Source organism: Mustelus asterias, chromosome 14 (genome assembly GCF_964213995.1).
Source record: "Mustelus asterias chromosome 14, sMusAst1.hap1.1, whole genome shotgun sequence".
In the NCBI taxonomy this organism is placed as follows: Eukaryota; Metazoa; Chordata; class Chondrichthyes; order Carcharhiniformes; family Triakidae; genus Mustelus; species Mustelus asterias.
Genome location: NC_135814.1, coordinates 88,488,975 through 88,506,311, shown reverse-complemented (window position 1 = coordinate 88,506,311; position 17,337 = coordinate 88,488,975). Strand labels below are relative to the sequence as shown.

Genomic DNA, 17,337 nt, shown 5'->3' with positions numbered 1-17,337 from the left:
TATTTGGACCTTCAGAAAACATTCGATACGGTACCACATGGCAGGTTGGTTAGCAACCATCAATCCTGTGCTGAAGCCATTCTATGATTCCATTCCTACAAACATGACATCATTCCTACTCTGTCTCTCCAACCTCCAAATGAATTCCCCCAATCCTGTGTGCTCTCATTTTTGTTAACATTCTCCATGTCGAACTATACCAAATGCCTTCTTGAAATTTATATAAATAACATCATAGGCACACTTTTATCTTCAGTGTTAGTTACCTATTCATAAATTCAACTAGATTCATTAGACACTTACATATACAAGCTGATACCCTGTTCAGGTTATGTTTTCCAAGTGGCCAGTTCCTTTGCTCCTAATAAAAAGTCTAGTAACTTATCAGTAACTGATATTGTACTAATAGACCTGTACTTTCCTAGTTCTTCTCTCTTATAATTCTTAAATAGTGAAATATCCTTGGGAATTTTCTAAGAAGATAATTCCTGAATCAGGAACATTTTGGAAGATCATAACTTAATGTTTCAACAACTTTCTCACCTAAATTTTCCAATATCCTTGGTTCTGGATTTAACAACATTAGTTTCTCCATCACCATAATTCTACTGTATTGAATCTAGTTAGTTCCTGTGCTGGAATTATTTCTAATTTGCTGTCTATGTCTGGTACCTTTTCCTCATTTTCCAGTATGAATACTGATATAATGTAGATGGTTTAGTATGTTTGCCATTTTCTGATTTTCAATTATAATATCACCCAAATCTGTCAAAATAAATATTACTCTTGATCACCCTCTTTCTTTGAATATACTTGTAACAACCTATAGTGTTGTTCTTGCTATCCCTTGCCAGTTTTTTTCTCATATTCAATTTTGCTAATTTCTTTGTATCTCTTTGTTGTTCTTTATATCTCCCAATCTGTGCCATCCCTCCTGTCCTTAGAATAAGCCTTTTTTCGTTTTATCATATCTCTCACTTCTCTTCTTGTCTGGAATTGTTTGATTACATGAATTTTGAATCTTGCATATTAGGGATATGCATTAGTTTTGTATTCTACCAAATGCTTCTTTGAGCACCTCCCACTTCTCCAGTCTGTTGTGATCAATTTCTGCCTCATCCTTTCAAAGTCAGCCTTGCTTAAATTTAAAACCATGTTCTCCCTCTCAATCTAATATTGGACGCCGTCTTATTATGGTCACTGTTAACCAAGTGTTCCCTTACTGTTAGATTATTAACTAATTCAAACTCATTACTCACTGGTGTGATCAGTAAGTTTGCGGATGACACGAAGATTGCTGGAGTTGCCGATAGTGATGAACATTGTCAGAAAATACAGCAGGATATAGATAGGCTGGAAATTGGGCGGAGAAATGGCAGATGGAATTTAATCCAGATAAATGCGAAGTGATGCATTTCGGTAGATCTAATGTAAGGGGGAGCTATACAATCAATGGCAGAACCATCAGGAGTATAGACACACAGAGGGATCTGGGTGTACAAGTCCATAGATCCTTAAAGGTGGCAGCACAGGTGGAGAGGGTGGTGAAGAAGGCATATGGCATGCTTGCCTTTATTGGACGGGGTATAGAATATAAAAGTTGGCATATGATGTTGCAGCTGTATAGAACGATGGTTAGGCCACATTTGGAATACTGCGTCCAGTTCTGGTCGCCACACTACCAGAAGCACGTGGAGGCTTTGGAGAGAGTACAGAGAAGGTTTACCAGGATGTTGTCTGGTATGGAGGGTCTTAGCTACGAGGAGAGATTGGGTAAACTGGGGTTGTTCTCCCTGGAAAGACGGAGGATGAGGGGCGACCTAATAGAGGTGTATAAAATTATGAAGGGCATAGATAGAGTGAACAGTGGGAAGCTTTTTCCCAGGTCGGAGGTGACGAACACAAGGGGTCACGGGTTCAAGGTGAGGGGGACAAGGTTCAACACAGATGTCAGGGGGACGTATTTTACACAGAGGGTGGTGGGGGCCTGTAATGCACTGTCAAGAAAGATGATTGAGGCGGACACGCTAGGATCATTTAAGACTTATCTAGATACCCACATGAACAGACTGGGAATAGAGGGATACAAAAGAATGGTCTAGTGGACACATGAGTGGCGCAGGCTTGGAGGGCCGCAGAGCCTGTTCCTGTGCTGTATTGTTCTTTGTTCTCATAATTAAAGCTAAATTGGCCCGTTCAATATTTGGTTTAAGAATGTAGGCTGGAATTCTCCAGCCGTTCACGCCTGTGGGATTCTCCGGTCCTGCTGACAGCATATCCCCACTCACAGGCTTCCCGGCGGCATGGGGTGATGTCAGTGGGACCAGAGAATCCCACCTCTAGCAAACCACGCACCACCTCCTGCTGGCGGGAAGCATACAACTGGGAGGCTGGAGAATCTTTGCACATATTATCCCAGAAACTGGTTTCAAACATATTCAAGAAATTTGTTGCGTTTGAGATTTAAGCTGTTCTGCTTCTCGTAGTCTATGTGAAAATTAAAGTTTTCCATCAAAACCAGCATATTTTTGAAGCAAGTTTTTTTTTGTATCCCACTACTTCACTGTTGAATGGAGGTCTGTGAACCATATTCTTCTATTTGAATTTCTTTTTCTGTCCTAGAACTTGTGATTTCACCCTCTTGTTTTTATTTTCCAACAGGAGAACATTGCTGGTGTATTTAATAAAACCTGCGCGATCAGCTATACCTCCTACAGAAATATCTTCCCCATATGGACTCTGGGGCGATTCACGAGACTTTATCCTAACAGTGCACAGACTCTCAAGCTCAAACTCTGACAATAGAAGTTGATAAATGTGTTCACAAATTCCAGTAGCCCCCATCCTTGCTGGTAGAGTATGTGAAACAGTAAGATAGCTGACGGATTAACTTTTAATAATGTGGGGAATGGTTAGGGTTATACATTTTCCTCAGTTGGGTTATAGATCAGCATGTGCCTTTATGCCAACTCTAGTTGTGTCAGAATATAACCGGTTTTAGGAACAAGAAAAAGCCATTGGGCCCAAGAAGCCAATCCCTTTCTGTGAAAGCAATTCTCTCTGCCTTTCCACCATGTTCTCTCCTTGTCTCTTCAGAAATACACACAGCTAAGTCTTGTGCTGATTGATATTATCCACATGAACTCAGCTGTTCCTCTGGTTGAGAGAAATTCAACCAATACCCACCGAACATTAAGGCAGCTCATTTACATTCTTTGACTTGTCTCCAGTCTGCTTTTTAAGTTCAAGTCCTATTTCTTTTTCATCGCCCCACTCATGACAAATGGGCTGTCGCAGTTCCAGAGGCAGCGGAGACTCTCCTTGTAAACGAACAGTATGATATGGTTTGACATGTGCTGTTTTACACACACATTTATACTTAGCCATGAATTTGCAAGGATGTAACTGTGGAAGTGGCGACTTAAGCAAACTGTGTGTGTCCCCTCATATATGGGTGCAGCATAATGCTTTTGCTCTCTGCCTTGGCATTAACTTCCCCAATTTCTAAGCTCATTAAATCAAACTAAGACTCTCTTTTAAAAGAAACCTTGATCAGTGAAGTCATATGCTTGGTTGAAATTTCAGAGCTGGACAGACAGGACAAGACCAGTGATCATAGAAACCCTACAGTGCAGAAATTGGCCATTTGGCCCATCGTGTCTGCACCGGACACAATCCCACCCAGGCCGTACCCCCATATCCCTACACATTTACTCGCTCTAACACATCTCAGGACACTAAGAGGCAATTTTTTTAGCATGGCCAATCAACCTAACCCGCACATCTTTGGTCTGTGGGAGGAAACTGGAGCACCCGGAGGAAACCCACACAGACACTAGGAGAATGTGCAAACTCTACACAGACAGTGACCCAAGCCGGGAATCGAACCCAGGTCCCTGGAGCTGTAAAGCAGCAGTGCTAACCACTGTGCTACCAAGCTGCTACGGTGATGTAGAGCAATACGCGAGGAATGTTTGATGTCTAACAGTTTACCCAAGTGCATTCGGGCAACAGGTGGGTGCTGGCAATTAAAACTGGAAGCATCTAGTTTGAGGTATATCATCCTGAGCAAACTTTGTTCTCACTTGGTATATACATTCACAGTTATTTCTCCACGTCCAGACCCAGCTATTTGAAATGATAGAATACAACTTCCACCTCTCTTTCTCGTTTTGAGTTTTTGCTCCATGTCATTTTGCACAAAATGCTCGCTAATTTTGAAATAATTAGTTAAACAAGCAGGACCAGAGCTCAAAAATCTTATATATCCAGACAAACGTTGGATTTTTTAGACCAATTTTTAGGTAAAAATGTAAGTGTTACTTTTAGATGAGTAATATTTTCAAGGAGTTGGCATATATGCTTGATTGGGCCCAAACAGCATGAAACAAAATCCCAAACTAAATCTTGAGTGTCATCCAAAAAGGACCATCACAAGTGAACATCAACAATGTTAAATAATTAATATTAATTATTTAACATTTTACACAGATTTTATTTAATATCATTTATATAACTATCTACATACAGGCTGAGAGGAGATTTGATCAAAACTGTGAGCAATCTGTACAGAATTTAGATAAAAACTGTTCTCACTTGTGAAAGGATCAAGAACAAGAGGACACAGAGTTTAAGGTAACTGGCAAAAGAAGCAATTGCGATATGAAGAAAGCTTTTTCGTACAGCGAGTAGTTAGGATTTGGAATGCCCTGCCTGAGTGTTTGTGGTGGAGATGGGTTCAATCAAGGCATTCAAAACAAAATTAGACTGTTAGCTGCAAAGGAAGAATGTGTAGGGTTATGGGGAGTAGGCAAGGGAGTGACTCTGGACAAATTGCTCATTCGGAGAGCTGGTGCAGACACAACGGAACAAATGGCCTCCTTCTACGCTGTAACAATTTTGTGATTTCATCCAATGCAATATAAATCCTAATATGTTATATATTGAATTAACTACTAGGTCCTTGCGTTCAATCAGTAAATCCTAAACACAGTAATAACTCACAATACTTGCTGATGAAATTCTTTGAAATCACTCTGATCACTATCTAAATCATGGAACAATTACCCCAATCACCTGGTTGCATACGGCCATCATATATTCCTATTAGTGAATGTTTATCCAATATCCAATAGTTCCATATCTTTTGGATGCTGTCATCGAGAGATTTATTTATACACTCATCCAAAGACTGAACAAACTCATCAGACTTCCAGGAATAATTGCCAAGTCTCTGTTAGTTGACCTCACATCACGGACAAGGTGGGATTTGAACATGTCCAAGACAAGCAAAGATTTTCATTGCATAGTTCTCCTGGTCTTAAATTCCACAGCTCTTTTCTTGCAGCCACCTTCATCCATCCAGGGGAGTTTTTCTATTGAATGTCACCATCAAACTTAATTCTGTGGCATCCATTATACAAGATGGAAGGACTGTGGACCACAGCTTTTTGTGACCAGTCTTTACCAGAACAGTATTTTCACCAGTCTTGTTTTCTGGCATGTTGAAGTTCATCGGTGTTGGATCCATATTTCAATGAAAACCAATGGGAGGAAATTGAAAAACCACATCCAAGCTCAATCCTGCCTTCACTTGTGTTGGGACCAATTATTATCAGCATTTGTCATGGTCAATGCAATAGTCTCAAAGATAGGAGCGAGACATGCCAATTGAAAACTGTGGAGAGGAATGATGTTGGACAGTATTACTTGACGTTTTTTCCACATCATCACATGGCTGCTTTATTCATCCTTAAATCTGCTATTGTAATCATTTATTCCCCTCGCCCTTATATACTTGTTTTAAATGCATTTATGCTATTCACTTTAAACACTGTTGGTGGTAGAAATTTTCACTTTCACACCACTTTTTGGGTGAAGAAGTTTTTTTCCAAATTCCCTATTATATTCCTTGGTGACTTTCTTAAATTGATGGCCTCATTATGTTGTTTCTGACAAAAGGAAGCATTGTATCAACTCTGAATCAACTCTATCAAAACATTCCAGAATTTTAAGCACCAACATTCGGTCACCCCCTCAGACTCTTTTTTTTAAGGAGAGAAGATACCCAGACTGTCAGTTCTTTCCGGATATGTATATCCAACCATTTCTGGGATCATCCTTGTAAACCTCCTCTGCACCCTCTCCAGTGCCTCAATATCATTTTTATAATATGATCAGAACCGTACATCCTAATCCACCCATCGTCAAACCAAGGATCTCTTCAGGTTTAGAATAACTTCTCTACTTTTCAATTCTATCCCTCTGGAAATAAAGCCCAGTGCATGATTTGCTTTTTTCTATGACGTTGCTAAGCTATGGTATAACTTTTAGTGATGTATTTGTACTCCAATATCCCTGTGTTCCTCTACCCCACCTAGATTTTCTCCTTCTGGGTAATAAGTGACCTCCCTATTGTTCTTACCAAAACATACACTTTTATCTGTGTTGGAACTGCTGCATGTGAAACATGATTAATCCAGTTACTGAAAGTGAGCCCAACTTCCAAAAGGTTCAATATTGTTTCATTCTGATATGGAAACAGCTTGGTTCAAGCACAGCTTTACTTTGATCTCTTGAAGATAAATTTTCCGTGCAATCTTCCCTTTGTTTTGCAAGAAGGGAAAGTTGCTCATTATTTGTAACTGGAAGTCTTGGTTCTCCAAACTCCGGACTCTCAGTGCTGCTACTCATGATTATTCTATTTGGATAAGACCTCGACCTAGATGCATATTTTGAAATAACCACAGACATTACCAGAGTTTGTATTTCATGGCTTTGGTTTGGCTTCAAATAACTTCATTGTATAGTATTGATGGCACATTGTATCGTAGTGATGGTACTGCTGGCTTCAGGAAAGCCTCTAATTAAAGTTTCTAGTGCACTTGATATTTTAGCAACTGTTATATGATGGATGAAACTTATTCCAAGCACATTTCTGCCTGTATTCCATTTCAGGTGGGCATAGCAGGGACAAGGGGTAAAACATTCATCAAATGTTTCCCATTGCATGGGAAAAGGTTGTTCTCCAGGTGGTCTGTACTTAGGACATAAATCTTCTGAACAATCTCCTGGGTTTAAGATTTTAATCTGTTAGCTCAAAGGAATTCCTGGACTTAGGGTGGCAGCTTGGGAACCTTTGAAGACCTTCACAAACTGTCTGATCTGAGTTTGCGTGGGCTAGTTTGTATTCTGGTAATTGATACTTCTCTTCTGATGTGTCATGATATGTGCTAGGGTAGCAAACCAGGCTGTTTGTGTTGTTTTCAGTACTCTTGTTGACGATTCACCTGATGCCTAATTCCATGTCAGTAAGATTTTGGATCATCGAGTCCTTTCCCTGATGTTAGGGTGCTGATGAATTGAGAATGTTGCCATAACATGGACAACTTGCAAGAGGCAGGCATGTTGGTAAAGAGTGTAACTAAATGTTAAACCGGATGAATCAGTTGGATTCCCTTGTGATCTTAACTGAATGTTTTTCCTGTGACCAGATTTGACTCTGGCTCATAATCATCATCATACAAAACTTGGGGTCCTGCATCAATTATCATACATGAGCGCTTAAGTGCCAACCCTAGAGATAATTAGTATTGGGACCATGAAGTACCTGACCTAAAAGTGTAAATCCCAGAGATAGATAGTGACTGCAGTTAAATCTACTCGTATTCAATGCCGTGGAAGAACTGAGAAAATTGAGATTAAGATGAATCTGATTGACTAATTTGTATAATAATATATGGCTAATATATTGATAGTGATATATTTGTGTACTGTATTGAAAATGAATGTGTTGATTAGTGTTGATTTCATTCTTAGAATTGCAAAGCACGAATAAATGTCATATATTACACTACACTTGGTGTTTGTCAGTGGGCACATTCTCTGCCTCTTTGTATCAAAGGAATCTCAACAATGTGGTACCCTGAAAGAAAGCTCAACTTTCACACCAAACAAAACCTGATCAATATAGGGCCACCAACATTTTAAAAATTTATTCTATCATGGGATGCGCGTGTCACTGGTTAGGCCAGCATTTATTGCCCATTCCTAACTGCTCACTGAGAGTCTGCAGGAATGAAAGCATGGAGAGAGAGCGGGAGCTTACTCCAATTTGGCAAGAAGAGGGGTGCATAAAAACACAAAGAGAGAGGGAGTTCATTCTGAGAGTTGGCAAGAGCAGTGGGGAATAAAAGCACAGAGAGAGCAAGCAGGAAGAGTTCACTCAGAGTTGGCAAAAACAGAATAAAAAATATGGGGAGAGCGGGAGTTCATTCTGAGAGTTGGCAAGAGCAGTGGGTAATATGTAAATGTGGTGAGAGAGAGCAGGAGTTCACTCCGAGTTGGTGCGTACAGTGTGGGATAAAAGGCAGAGAACCTTTGAGCAGAAATTCACCCTCAGAGGAGCAGAAGTTCACTCTGAGGGTTAACCTGTAACCAATTTCCACATTCTATAGCAAAAATCAAGCTTTGACATTACAGGAGAGCAAGTGATTGGCAGGTCAGTATCCAATGGCCTGTTTGTTTTTCAAATTGGTCATTTATTTGTAATTGTGAGATGATAGTAGTATCGGTAAGATTTAAAAATACAAGTAAGCATATCCTGAGTAGTAGGATTTGGTCATAATAAATAAATTAAGAAAACTAATTAACATAATAAGCATAAGAGGAGCCGGCAGTTCAAAAGGAGCATGAGACGAACTGAGAGTTCAACAAGAGCTAAGCTGTTGCTACTGGCGATGAGTTCAATCAGCTTTGGAGAATATCAAGTCTGACACTGGAGGGAACTAGGCGAAAGGAGCCTGGGAGATAAAAAGGTGCAAGAGAGGGAGAAGGAGATGATTGGTGAGTGACAAGTGAGTAAGCATTTTGTATACCTTGGGGTTGGTTCAGCTCAATTGGCTGGACGGCTGGTTCGTGATGCACAGAGACACCAACAGCATGGGATAAAGACGTTAATAAATTGTTCCAGCTAATTTACCACCACTGACCTCATTGTTTATCATTAATATCAGACCTCAAACATAATAATTGGCGACAGGCGAGTCATGGCCCACGGACTGCAATCCACCACCCATTTTCAGGATAGGGAGGAAGATTGATGTCATTGTCCCAGACTCAGAAAACGGTGGGAATTGTCAAGGTACTGTGTTAGACTTGAGGGAACAAGCCTAGGCAACGAAAGGAGTGGTCACAAGGGGACATGGACTACATTCAACGCCGCAGAGGTACTCGCCAAGAAGGCTGAAGGCAATGGTCGTAAGAGAACTCTGTTTGCAGTCAGAGGCCAGGTATAGGAGAGGGATCTCTCCACCAGGAGCACAAAGACCATCAGGAGGGAAGCGGTCGTGAGGTGACTTGACAGCAACTGTTGGGAAGAGTAGGGGAGCTGCAAAACCAGATGAAAAGCAGCTACAGAACATAGGTGGGCAAAACTCCCACCAAAGGAACCAGGAAATGGCAGGCCAGTTCGGAGCAACGGGGCCTTTCAACGAAGATATGGAGAGTTGAACACTGTACATGGAGTGTTTCAACTCTTAAAGGCAAATAAGGTACCTTTAGCAGTGTTCTTAAGCACTATAGAAAGTAAAACATTGCAACGTTAAGAAGCCTCGTACGACCAGAGAAACCCGCAGGGCGTACCCTAGCCGAGCTGTGTGAAGCACTAAGGAATCATTATGTCCTGAAGCCACTTTTGATAGCAGAACGGTTCCAATTTTATGACAATGCAATTGGAAGGTGAATCCATTGCACAATTTGTGGCTGTGTTGAAGAGACAAGCTGAGCACTGCACATATAGCGCTTTCCTACAGGATGTTTGAGGGATCGCTTGGTGTGTGGGCTTCGCAATGAAGCGATACAACAGAAACTGCTGACAAAAAAAAGTCTAGATTTTAAAGTGGCTTTTGAGATGGCTACTTCCATGGAACTGACTGCAAATGAAGCAACACAGCTGGGTGTTTATGCCCGAGCTCACAAAGTAGCTGAAGATGGTGTTAATCAGAAAGTGTCACTGCTATGGCAAGTCCAGCCATAAAGAGCCTATAAGCTGGGCTGGTGAAGCACAATGCAGCCAGTGTAAGTGGGTGGGGCACATTACCGAAATTGTAGGTCGCAACTGAAAGAGGAAAAGGGGAGCTGGAGAGAAATGAACCTGAAGACTAGCCACAAGATACATGCTGCCAACCAAGAAGGGGAAAGAGAGTCTGCCAGATCTGCCGAGGAAGCAGAAGAACCCAGATAGACAGAATTTCAGTTGAATATTTTATCGACTAGAGGAGCAGCTGATAGATTCTGGGTCCTTCCAAAGGTGGAAGGGAAGGTAATCAAAAGGGAAATAGATACAGGGACAGCGGTATCACTGATTCCAGACCCTGTATACAGAGACAAGTTGAAAACAATGCCTTCACAATGTTGAAGCCTTCACAAATCACCTTGCGTAGTTATACGGAGCAAATGGTGCCACTGAGAGGATATATGATGGGCAAGGTACAACTGAGGGATCAGTGTGCAGAGCTACCATTGTCTGTGGTCAAGGGTGGTGACTACGCTGCCTTGCTTGGTTGCTCCTGGTTGCAGAAATTGAAATTAAACTGGAGTGTGATAAACAGGCTGGCAGATTCGAAGACAAGGTGACAGGATGTCCTTGAGAGATATCAGGATGTATTCAAAGGGGTGAGATGAAAGAGATCGAGATAAATGTTCAACTTAAGTCAGAGGTTCATCCAAGGAGCCCGAAGGCCCATTTGGTGCCATGTGTGATTCAGCAGAATTAGAACGTCTGTTGAACATAGGGGCACTGGAACTTTTACAGATGCACCATAGAAAGCATTCTTTCTGGGTGTATCACAGCTTGGTATGGCTCCTGCTCTGCTCAAGACCGCAAGAAGCTACGAAAGTCATGAATGTAGCCCAATCCAGCATGCAAACTAGTCTCCCATTCATTGACTCCGTCTACATTTCCCGCTGTCTCAGCAAAGCAGCCAGCATAATTAAGGACCCCACGCACCCCAGATATTCTCTCTTCCACCTTCTTCTATCTGGAAAAAGATACAAAAGTCTGAGGTCACGTACCAACCGACACAAGAACAGCTTCTTCCCTGCTGCCATCAAAATTTTGAATGGACCTACCTTGCATTAAGTTCCTCTGATCAAGGACTTATTTAGTGGGGTGGCAGGAGGGAAGAAATTTTCAAAGATGGACCTACAAATGGGAGTTGCAGAAGTGACCCAACCATCTCTGATGATCATAACTCATCGGGGGCTTTTCCATTGTCGGCATCTTCCTTTCAGCAATGCGTTGGTACCAGCCCTTTTCCAATGGGCAGCGAACCAAATTTCTAATTGGCTACCTGGGGTCCAAGGTAACCTGGATGACGTTTTGGTGACAGGCTTCACCAAGGAGGAGCATTTGAAGAACCTTGAAGAAACCCTCGAGGTTGCAGAAACATGGCCTGCAAGTAAAGAAGGAGAAATGTAAATTCTTTAAAGATTCGATTGAATTCCTGGGCCATGCCATTGGTAGTGAGGCAGAGCACAAGGCACCCAAGAAAGTGAAGGCCATCATGAAAGCTCCCACACCAGGGAATATATCACAATTCCAATCATTCCTGGGATTAATAAATTGTTATGGTAAAAATGTGCCAGATTTGGCCATTTTACTGAAACCTTTACACTGTCTGCTGGGTAAAGGCCGATGATGGAGATGGACCCAGAGGTGTGAAGAAGCTTATCGGGAGGTAAAACATATCGGTACACTTTGATCTGAAGTTGCCATTGCAACTCGGCTGCGATACCTCACCTTGTTGCTGGCACTGTAGTGTCCAATAGTGAAGAAAGGTCCATCGCCTTTGTGTCAAGGTCCTTGACGAAAACAGAGGAAAGATATGCCCAGGTCGAGAAGGAGGGGTTGAGTATCATATTTGGAGTGAAGAAATTCTCCCATTTTCTACATGGTCGGCATTTTGTACTGTTAACCGATCACAGACCTCTGACCACCATCTTCAAGCTATATACAGGAATACCAACCCATATGCAGAACCATCAATGTTGATAGAGATTGTTCCTGGAAAGAATATCAAGAGACTCTGGCTACAGCAAGAGACCATAGGCTAAATTTTCACGGCAGCAGTGGGAAACAGGCGCCAGGTTTGGTTTCAGGTCAGAAACACTCCTCCGGTGAGAAACCGATCAGATTTTCAGATTGAGAAGCTCTTGGTATGGAGGAGGGTTTCCAGTCCATTACGGGCAGTGAGGGTGAGAATGGAGGTTGGTCAGATGACGAGTATGACCACATGCCGGCCTTGACTGAAGCTGCTTGTTGTCCTGAGGGAGAGATCTGTGCCAAAGCCTTCTGTTTCACCAAAGGGAAACAAGGCATCTCAGCAGAGACCACAGCCTGGCAACTGGGGCAGCCCTCTCGCCCCCCAACCACCCAGCCTTTTAAGTATTTATCAAATTCTCTTTTGAATTTATTCAATCATCTTGCACCATTCTTTGAAATATTGCATGCCATATAACCACTTGCTGTGTTTTTTTTTTAAATCTCCTTCCCTCTGGTTTGTGTCCTCTGATTATCAACCCTCTGACATTGGAAATAATTTTCATTATTAATTCTATCAAAAGCCTTCATGATTTTGAACACCTCTATCAAATGTCATCTTAACATCTCTGCTGTAGGTAAAGCAACCCCAGCTTGTCCAACTTCTTTATGTAACTGAAGTCCTGCATCCTTGGTATATGGTAAATGTTCTCTATGCTGTCTCTAAGGCCTTTCCAAACCGGTATTTTAGAAAGGTTTGGCGTAACTTCCCTGCTGTTATATTTTATGCCTCTCTTTATAATTTATAAAGTCAAGGATCCCTAATGTTTTTTCAACTTGCCCTGCCACCTTCAAAAACTTGGGTGCAAACACCCGGTTCCTGCGGTCCCCTGTAACATTGAGAATGCTTCCTCATGGTACATTCTTCCTTCCAAAATGTATCACTTCTCATTTCTCAATATTAAATTTAATCTTCCGTGTGTTTTGCCATTTCACCAATGCCAATGCTCTTCTGAAGTCTTTTATCCTCTGTACTCTTTACTACACTTCTGAATTTTGTGTTATCTGGAAACCTTGCAATTATGACCCGCATACACAAGTTCAAGATGCTAATATGGTTCTGGTCTCCATACTTTAGGAAGGTTATGAGGGTTCTTAAGAGGGTGCAGAGGAGGATTACCAAAATGGTTCCAGGAATGTGGGATTTTAGTTGCAAGTTTAGGTTGGAAAAGCTTGGATTGTTCTCCTTGGAGAAATGGAGATGGAATGGAGATTTGATAGAGGTGTACAAGACTATAATAGGTTTGGATAAGGTACACAAAAAATAGCTGTTGCTATTAGCTGATGGTGCAAGGACGAGGGAGCACAAACTTAAGGTTTTAAGCAAGAGATGCAGGGGATGTGAGGAGGAACCTTTTACACAGTGAGCGGTGATGACCTCTACCCAGGAGTAGAGATGATCAATGAATTTAAAAGAAAATTGGATAGGCACTTGTGGGAAATAAACTTTTAGGACGTCAGGAATAGAGCAAGGGGATAGGACTGACTGCATGATTGCTCCACAGAGTGACAGCATCAACTGGATGGCCAAAATAGCCTCCTGTTGTGCTGTGACCATAACGCTAGACAATAGCAAATAATTCTAGTCCTTTCCTTTCATCTGAAATTCAGTACATTGCAAAAACATCTGTTATATATACAAAAAGAAAATTGTTATATTCCCAAATTTGAGACTCGTTCATGACTGATTAAGCACCACACAAATACAGACTGTGATGATGAGTGACAATAGATTCATTAAGCAACACAAGCTAAACTATGTCGTGCTTTACGTAGACGGCAGTATACATCTGTGTCTTTCACAATTCCCGTCCTCGCCACCCAGATAGCTGCAGCACTGTCTCTTCAAGTGTTGACCGATCCTTCTATCAGTGTGCACCAACATCTCGAAGCACCTCACTTTTTAATCCTCTTTTTTGATGGTCTAGCCTGTTAGGGCATATCTCCATCTCTCTTTCATAATTGGCTTGATCTGAGATCATAATCTCTTTACATTTCAGTCCACAGACCCTCTCAGGTTTTCTGTTCTTAATACTTCAACCCAGATAAATGCGTAGTGGTCCATTTTGGCAGGTCAAATGGGATGAAGGAGTACAATATAAAGGGAAAGACTCTTAGTACTGTAGAGGATCAGAAGGACCTTGGGGTCCGGGTCCATAGGACTCTAAAATCGGCCCCGCAAGTGGAGGAGGTGGTTAAGAAGGCGTATGGTGTGCTGGCTTTTATCAATCGAGGGATTGAGTTTAGGAGTCCGGGGATAATGATGCAGCTATATAAGACCCTCGTCAGACCCCACTTGGAGTACTGTGCTCAGTTCTGGTCGCCTCATTACAGGAAGGATGTGGAAAAGATTGAAAGGGTGCAGAGGAGATTTACAAGGATGTTGCCTGGATTGAGTGGCATGCCTTATGAGGATAGGCTGAGGGAGCTCGGTCTTTTCTCCTTGGAGAGACGTAGGATGAGAGGAGGCCTAATAGAGGTATGTAAGATGTTGAGAGGCATAGATCGGGTGGACTCTCAGAGGCTTTTTCCCAGGGTGGAAATGGCTGCTACGAGAGGACACAGGTTTAAGGTGCTGGGGGGTAGGTACAGGAGAGATGTTAGGGGTAAGTTTTTCACACACAGGGTGGTGGGTGAGTGGAATCGGCTGCCGTCAGTGGTGGTGGAGGCAAACTCAATAGGGTCTTTTAAGAGACTCCTGGATGAGTACATGGGACTTAATAGGATGGAAGGTTATAGGTAGGCCTAAAAGGTAGGGATATGTTCGGCACAACTTGTGGGGCCGAAGGGCCTGTTTTGTGCTGTAGTTTTCTATGTTTCTACTTCTTGCAAAAGATTTCTAAAGGTCACAATTCTTCATAGCATTTCCTCATACAAGTTCTAAATATTTTTACAAGATATGTAACCACGTTTGCTTTTCCAAAACATTGGTGCATGTAGTTGGACCATTAATTCACACCTCAACAAAATGAATTGTTCCTTAAGTTTCGAGACGTGTTATAAATCACAATACTAAATAATTGTTCTTTCAGCATCAGGTTTCAGACAATGCTTTAAGTTAGGCAAATGCTTAACTACTTTTGCCCTTATCACTGTTTGCCTTTGCTTAACCACATAATTTAACAAACACAGTTGGTTTGACCACGCTATTTGACAAACACATCTTGACATTTTCCAAACAAGGTTAATCATCATACTTTGTAATTTGGCCTTGACGTAAAAAGACAACTAACATTATGAAAAGATCAGAATAGACTACAAAGCCCTACAAAATAATGCCATTGAGCAGTCCATTGCCTGCATGGATAATTATCCTGATGGGAGATAGCGTTAGTCAAGGCAACATCCTTGGATAAGAACAACATCTGCTTTTCTGCTGGTGTTTCAGATGATAACACAAATTGCCCTTGTAATGATGGTCTGTTTGATTAAAAGGCAAGAGATAAAATATAATAGAAATGTTTGCATTAGCTAAAAGTTAAGCTTCGAGACAATAAAGCAATAAATCTTGTTGAGCCTTGAAGTGGGTAATGTAGACAGGTGGGTAAGACCTGGATATTTCTAACATAACTAAACCTTTCTTAATATTGGAAATCTACAAAGTAAAACTAACAATCTGCAATGTAAGTGGTTCAGAAAGGTCATGGTTGGGTCAGCACCTGTAACCAGACAATAATGGGCTAATTATGAGCAAACACCAAAATGGTGACCGGAATTTAATTTAGTAATTAAAGAACCTTTTTAGTAAAGGTGCTGCCCACTGGCTGAGGAACTGGTGGGAGCCACATGTTGCTTTTCTCTGGGAGGCCTGTCACTATTCTGAGATAATCAGATACTTACCAGGACAATGATGGACATTCCACTGAATTAAAGAGCAAATGAGTGGACAACACTCCAGGTCCAGATGAATTGTGTCCCAGGCTGCTGTAATTCTCTGTTGGATCTGTCCTACCTGAAGGACAGGACATATCCAGGGATGTTAATGGAGCTGTCTGTGAGTATGACTATGTTGCTAGACTAGTCTGTGGGATTGCTCTCCAAATTTTGGTATAAGGCCCCAGATATCAGTGAGGAGGGCTTTGCAGGGTCAACTAGGCTGAATGTGTCTCTTGTACACAATAGCAGGTGGTCTGTCTAGTTTTAATCTTTTTAGAATTTTGCTAATGAAACATGATGTGGCTACAAGAGGAAGTCAATCTACGCTACCAATGGTGTCTATCAAAATACTTGACAAGCTTTAACTAACCACGAGTATGGAAGTTTCATTATGGAGTTAGCCTCAGACATTAATTCAGAAAGTTCTGTTTTGTATAATAGATTATTGTTTATCGGTATACATAATGTTATAGGCCCATTATTTTCTTCATTTAACAATATTTTGTTCACTGTTAAATTTTGCTTGCTGCTTTCCCATCCCTTTAAATACGAGGCAGGATGTATCAATGACTTTGGCTCTAATGATCTGGAGAGCGGGGGTGGAATGTCAAAGGCCCAGTTTTGCTGAGGGATGTATGATCCCAAATATGGAGATATTATACAGTGTTATGAATCCCATAGAGACTGATAACTTTAAAGGAGAGAGATGAATTTCCCAGTGACCAAAGCGAAGAATTGCACAAGATTTCATGTTGTAAGACTTTTACTGTAATAAACAAACTGAAATCAACATTGACATTTCTTAGGAGGCAATTAATACGCTAATCTACAGAAAAGGTATTCCCCATTAATTTAACACAACTGAAAACTCCACGCCACATTTTTACATTACATAGCAATCTCAGTGGAAATGTAGTCTTGTGTTTAAAGTTCCAAACTCCTGCTCCAGAACCCTTTTTAAAACAAAGTCCCTTCGCCCAATCTTCTTAAGCATAATCAAATTGACTTCCAGTAGCAAGGCCCCCGCTGACTTGGTCTTTAACTCGCCACAAGCCTCATTTCTTTGATCACAGAATCTGTTCTCCTTGGTTATTAACCTAATAACAGCCTTTCTTTCTTGCTTGGCACAGCAGCACCTGTTGTGGGTCTTCTTCCCTGAATCTCCCTGTCTGACTGACTCCGCGTCTGCTGCAGCAAGACAATGGCCTCCTCCTTTATGTTCAGGTGTTTAAACTTGCTTGCTCACTGCACCCCTTGTTATAATTACAAAAGCTATTTGCAATTATATAGCACCATTCATGAAGTAAAATGTTGGCAAAATAAGACGACCCAGACAGGGCTGCTGTACCGAGATGGATTAA

The 17,337-nt window shown here is 41.5% G+C and overlaps 1 protein-coding gene across 1 annotated transcript in view; it reads left to right on the top strand.

Moving 5' to 3' along the window:
- lss (lanosterol synthase (2,3-oxidosqualene-lanosterol cyclase)) overlaps positions 1-7,850 on the top strand; it is a 71,289-nt gene extending 63,439 nt beyond the window's left edge. The window contains exon 22 of the mRNA XM_078228826.1: positions 2,662-7,850. Coding sequence (XP_078084952.1) covers positions 2,662-2,799 — 138 coding nt within the window. The 3' untranslated portion in view covers positions 2,800-7,850. The remainder of the gene's footprint in view (positions 1-2,661) is intronic.
- Positions 7,851-17,337: the final 9,487 nt, after the last annotated feature.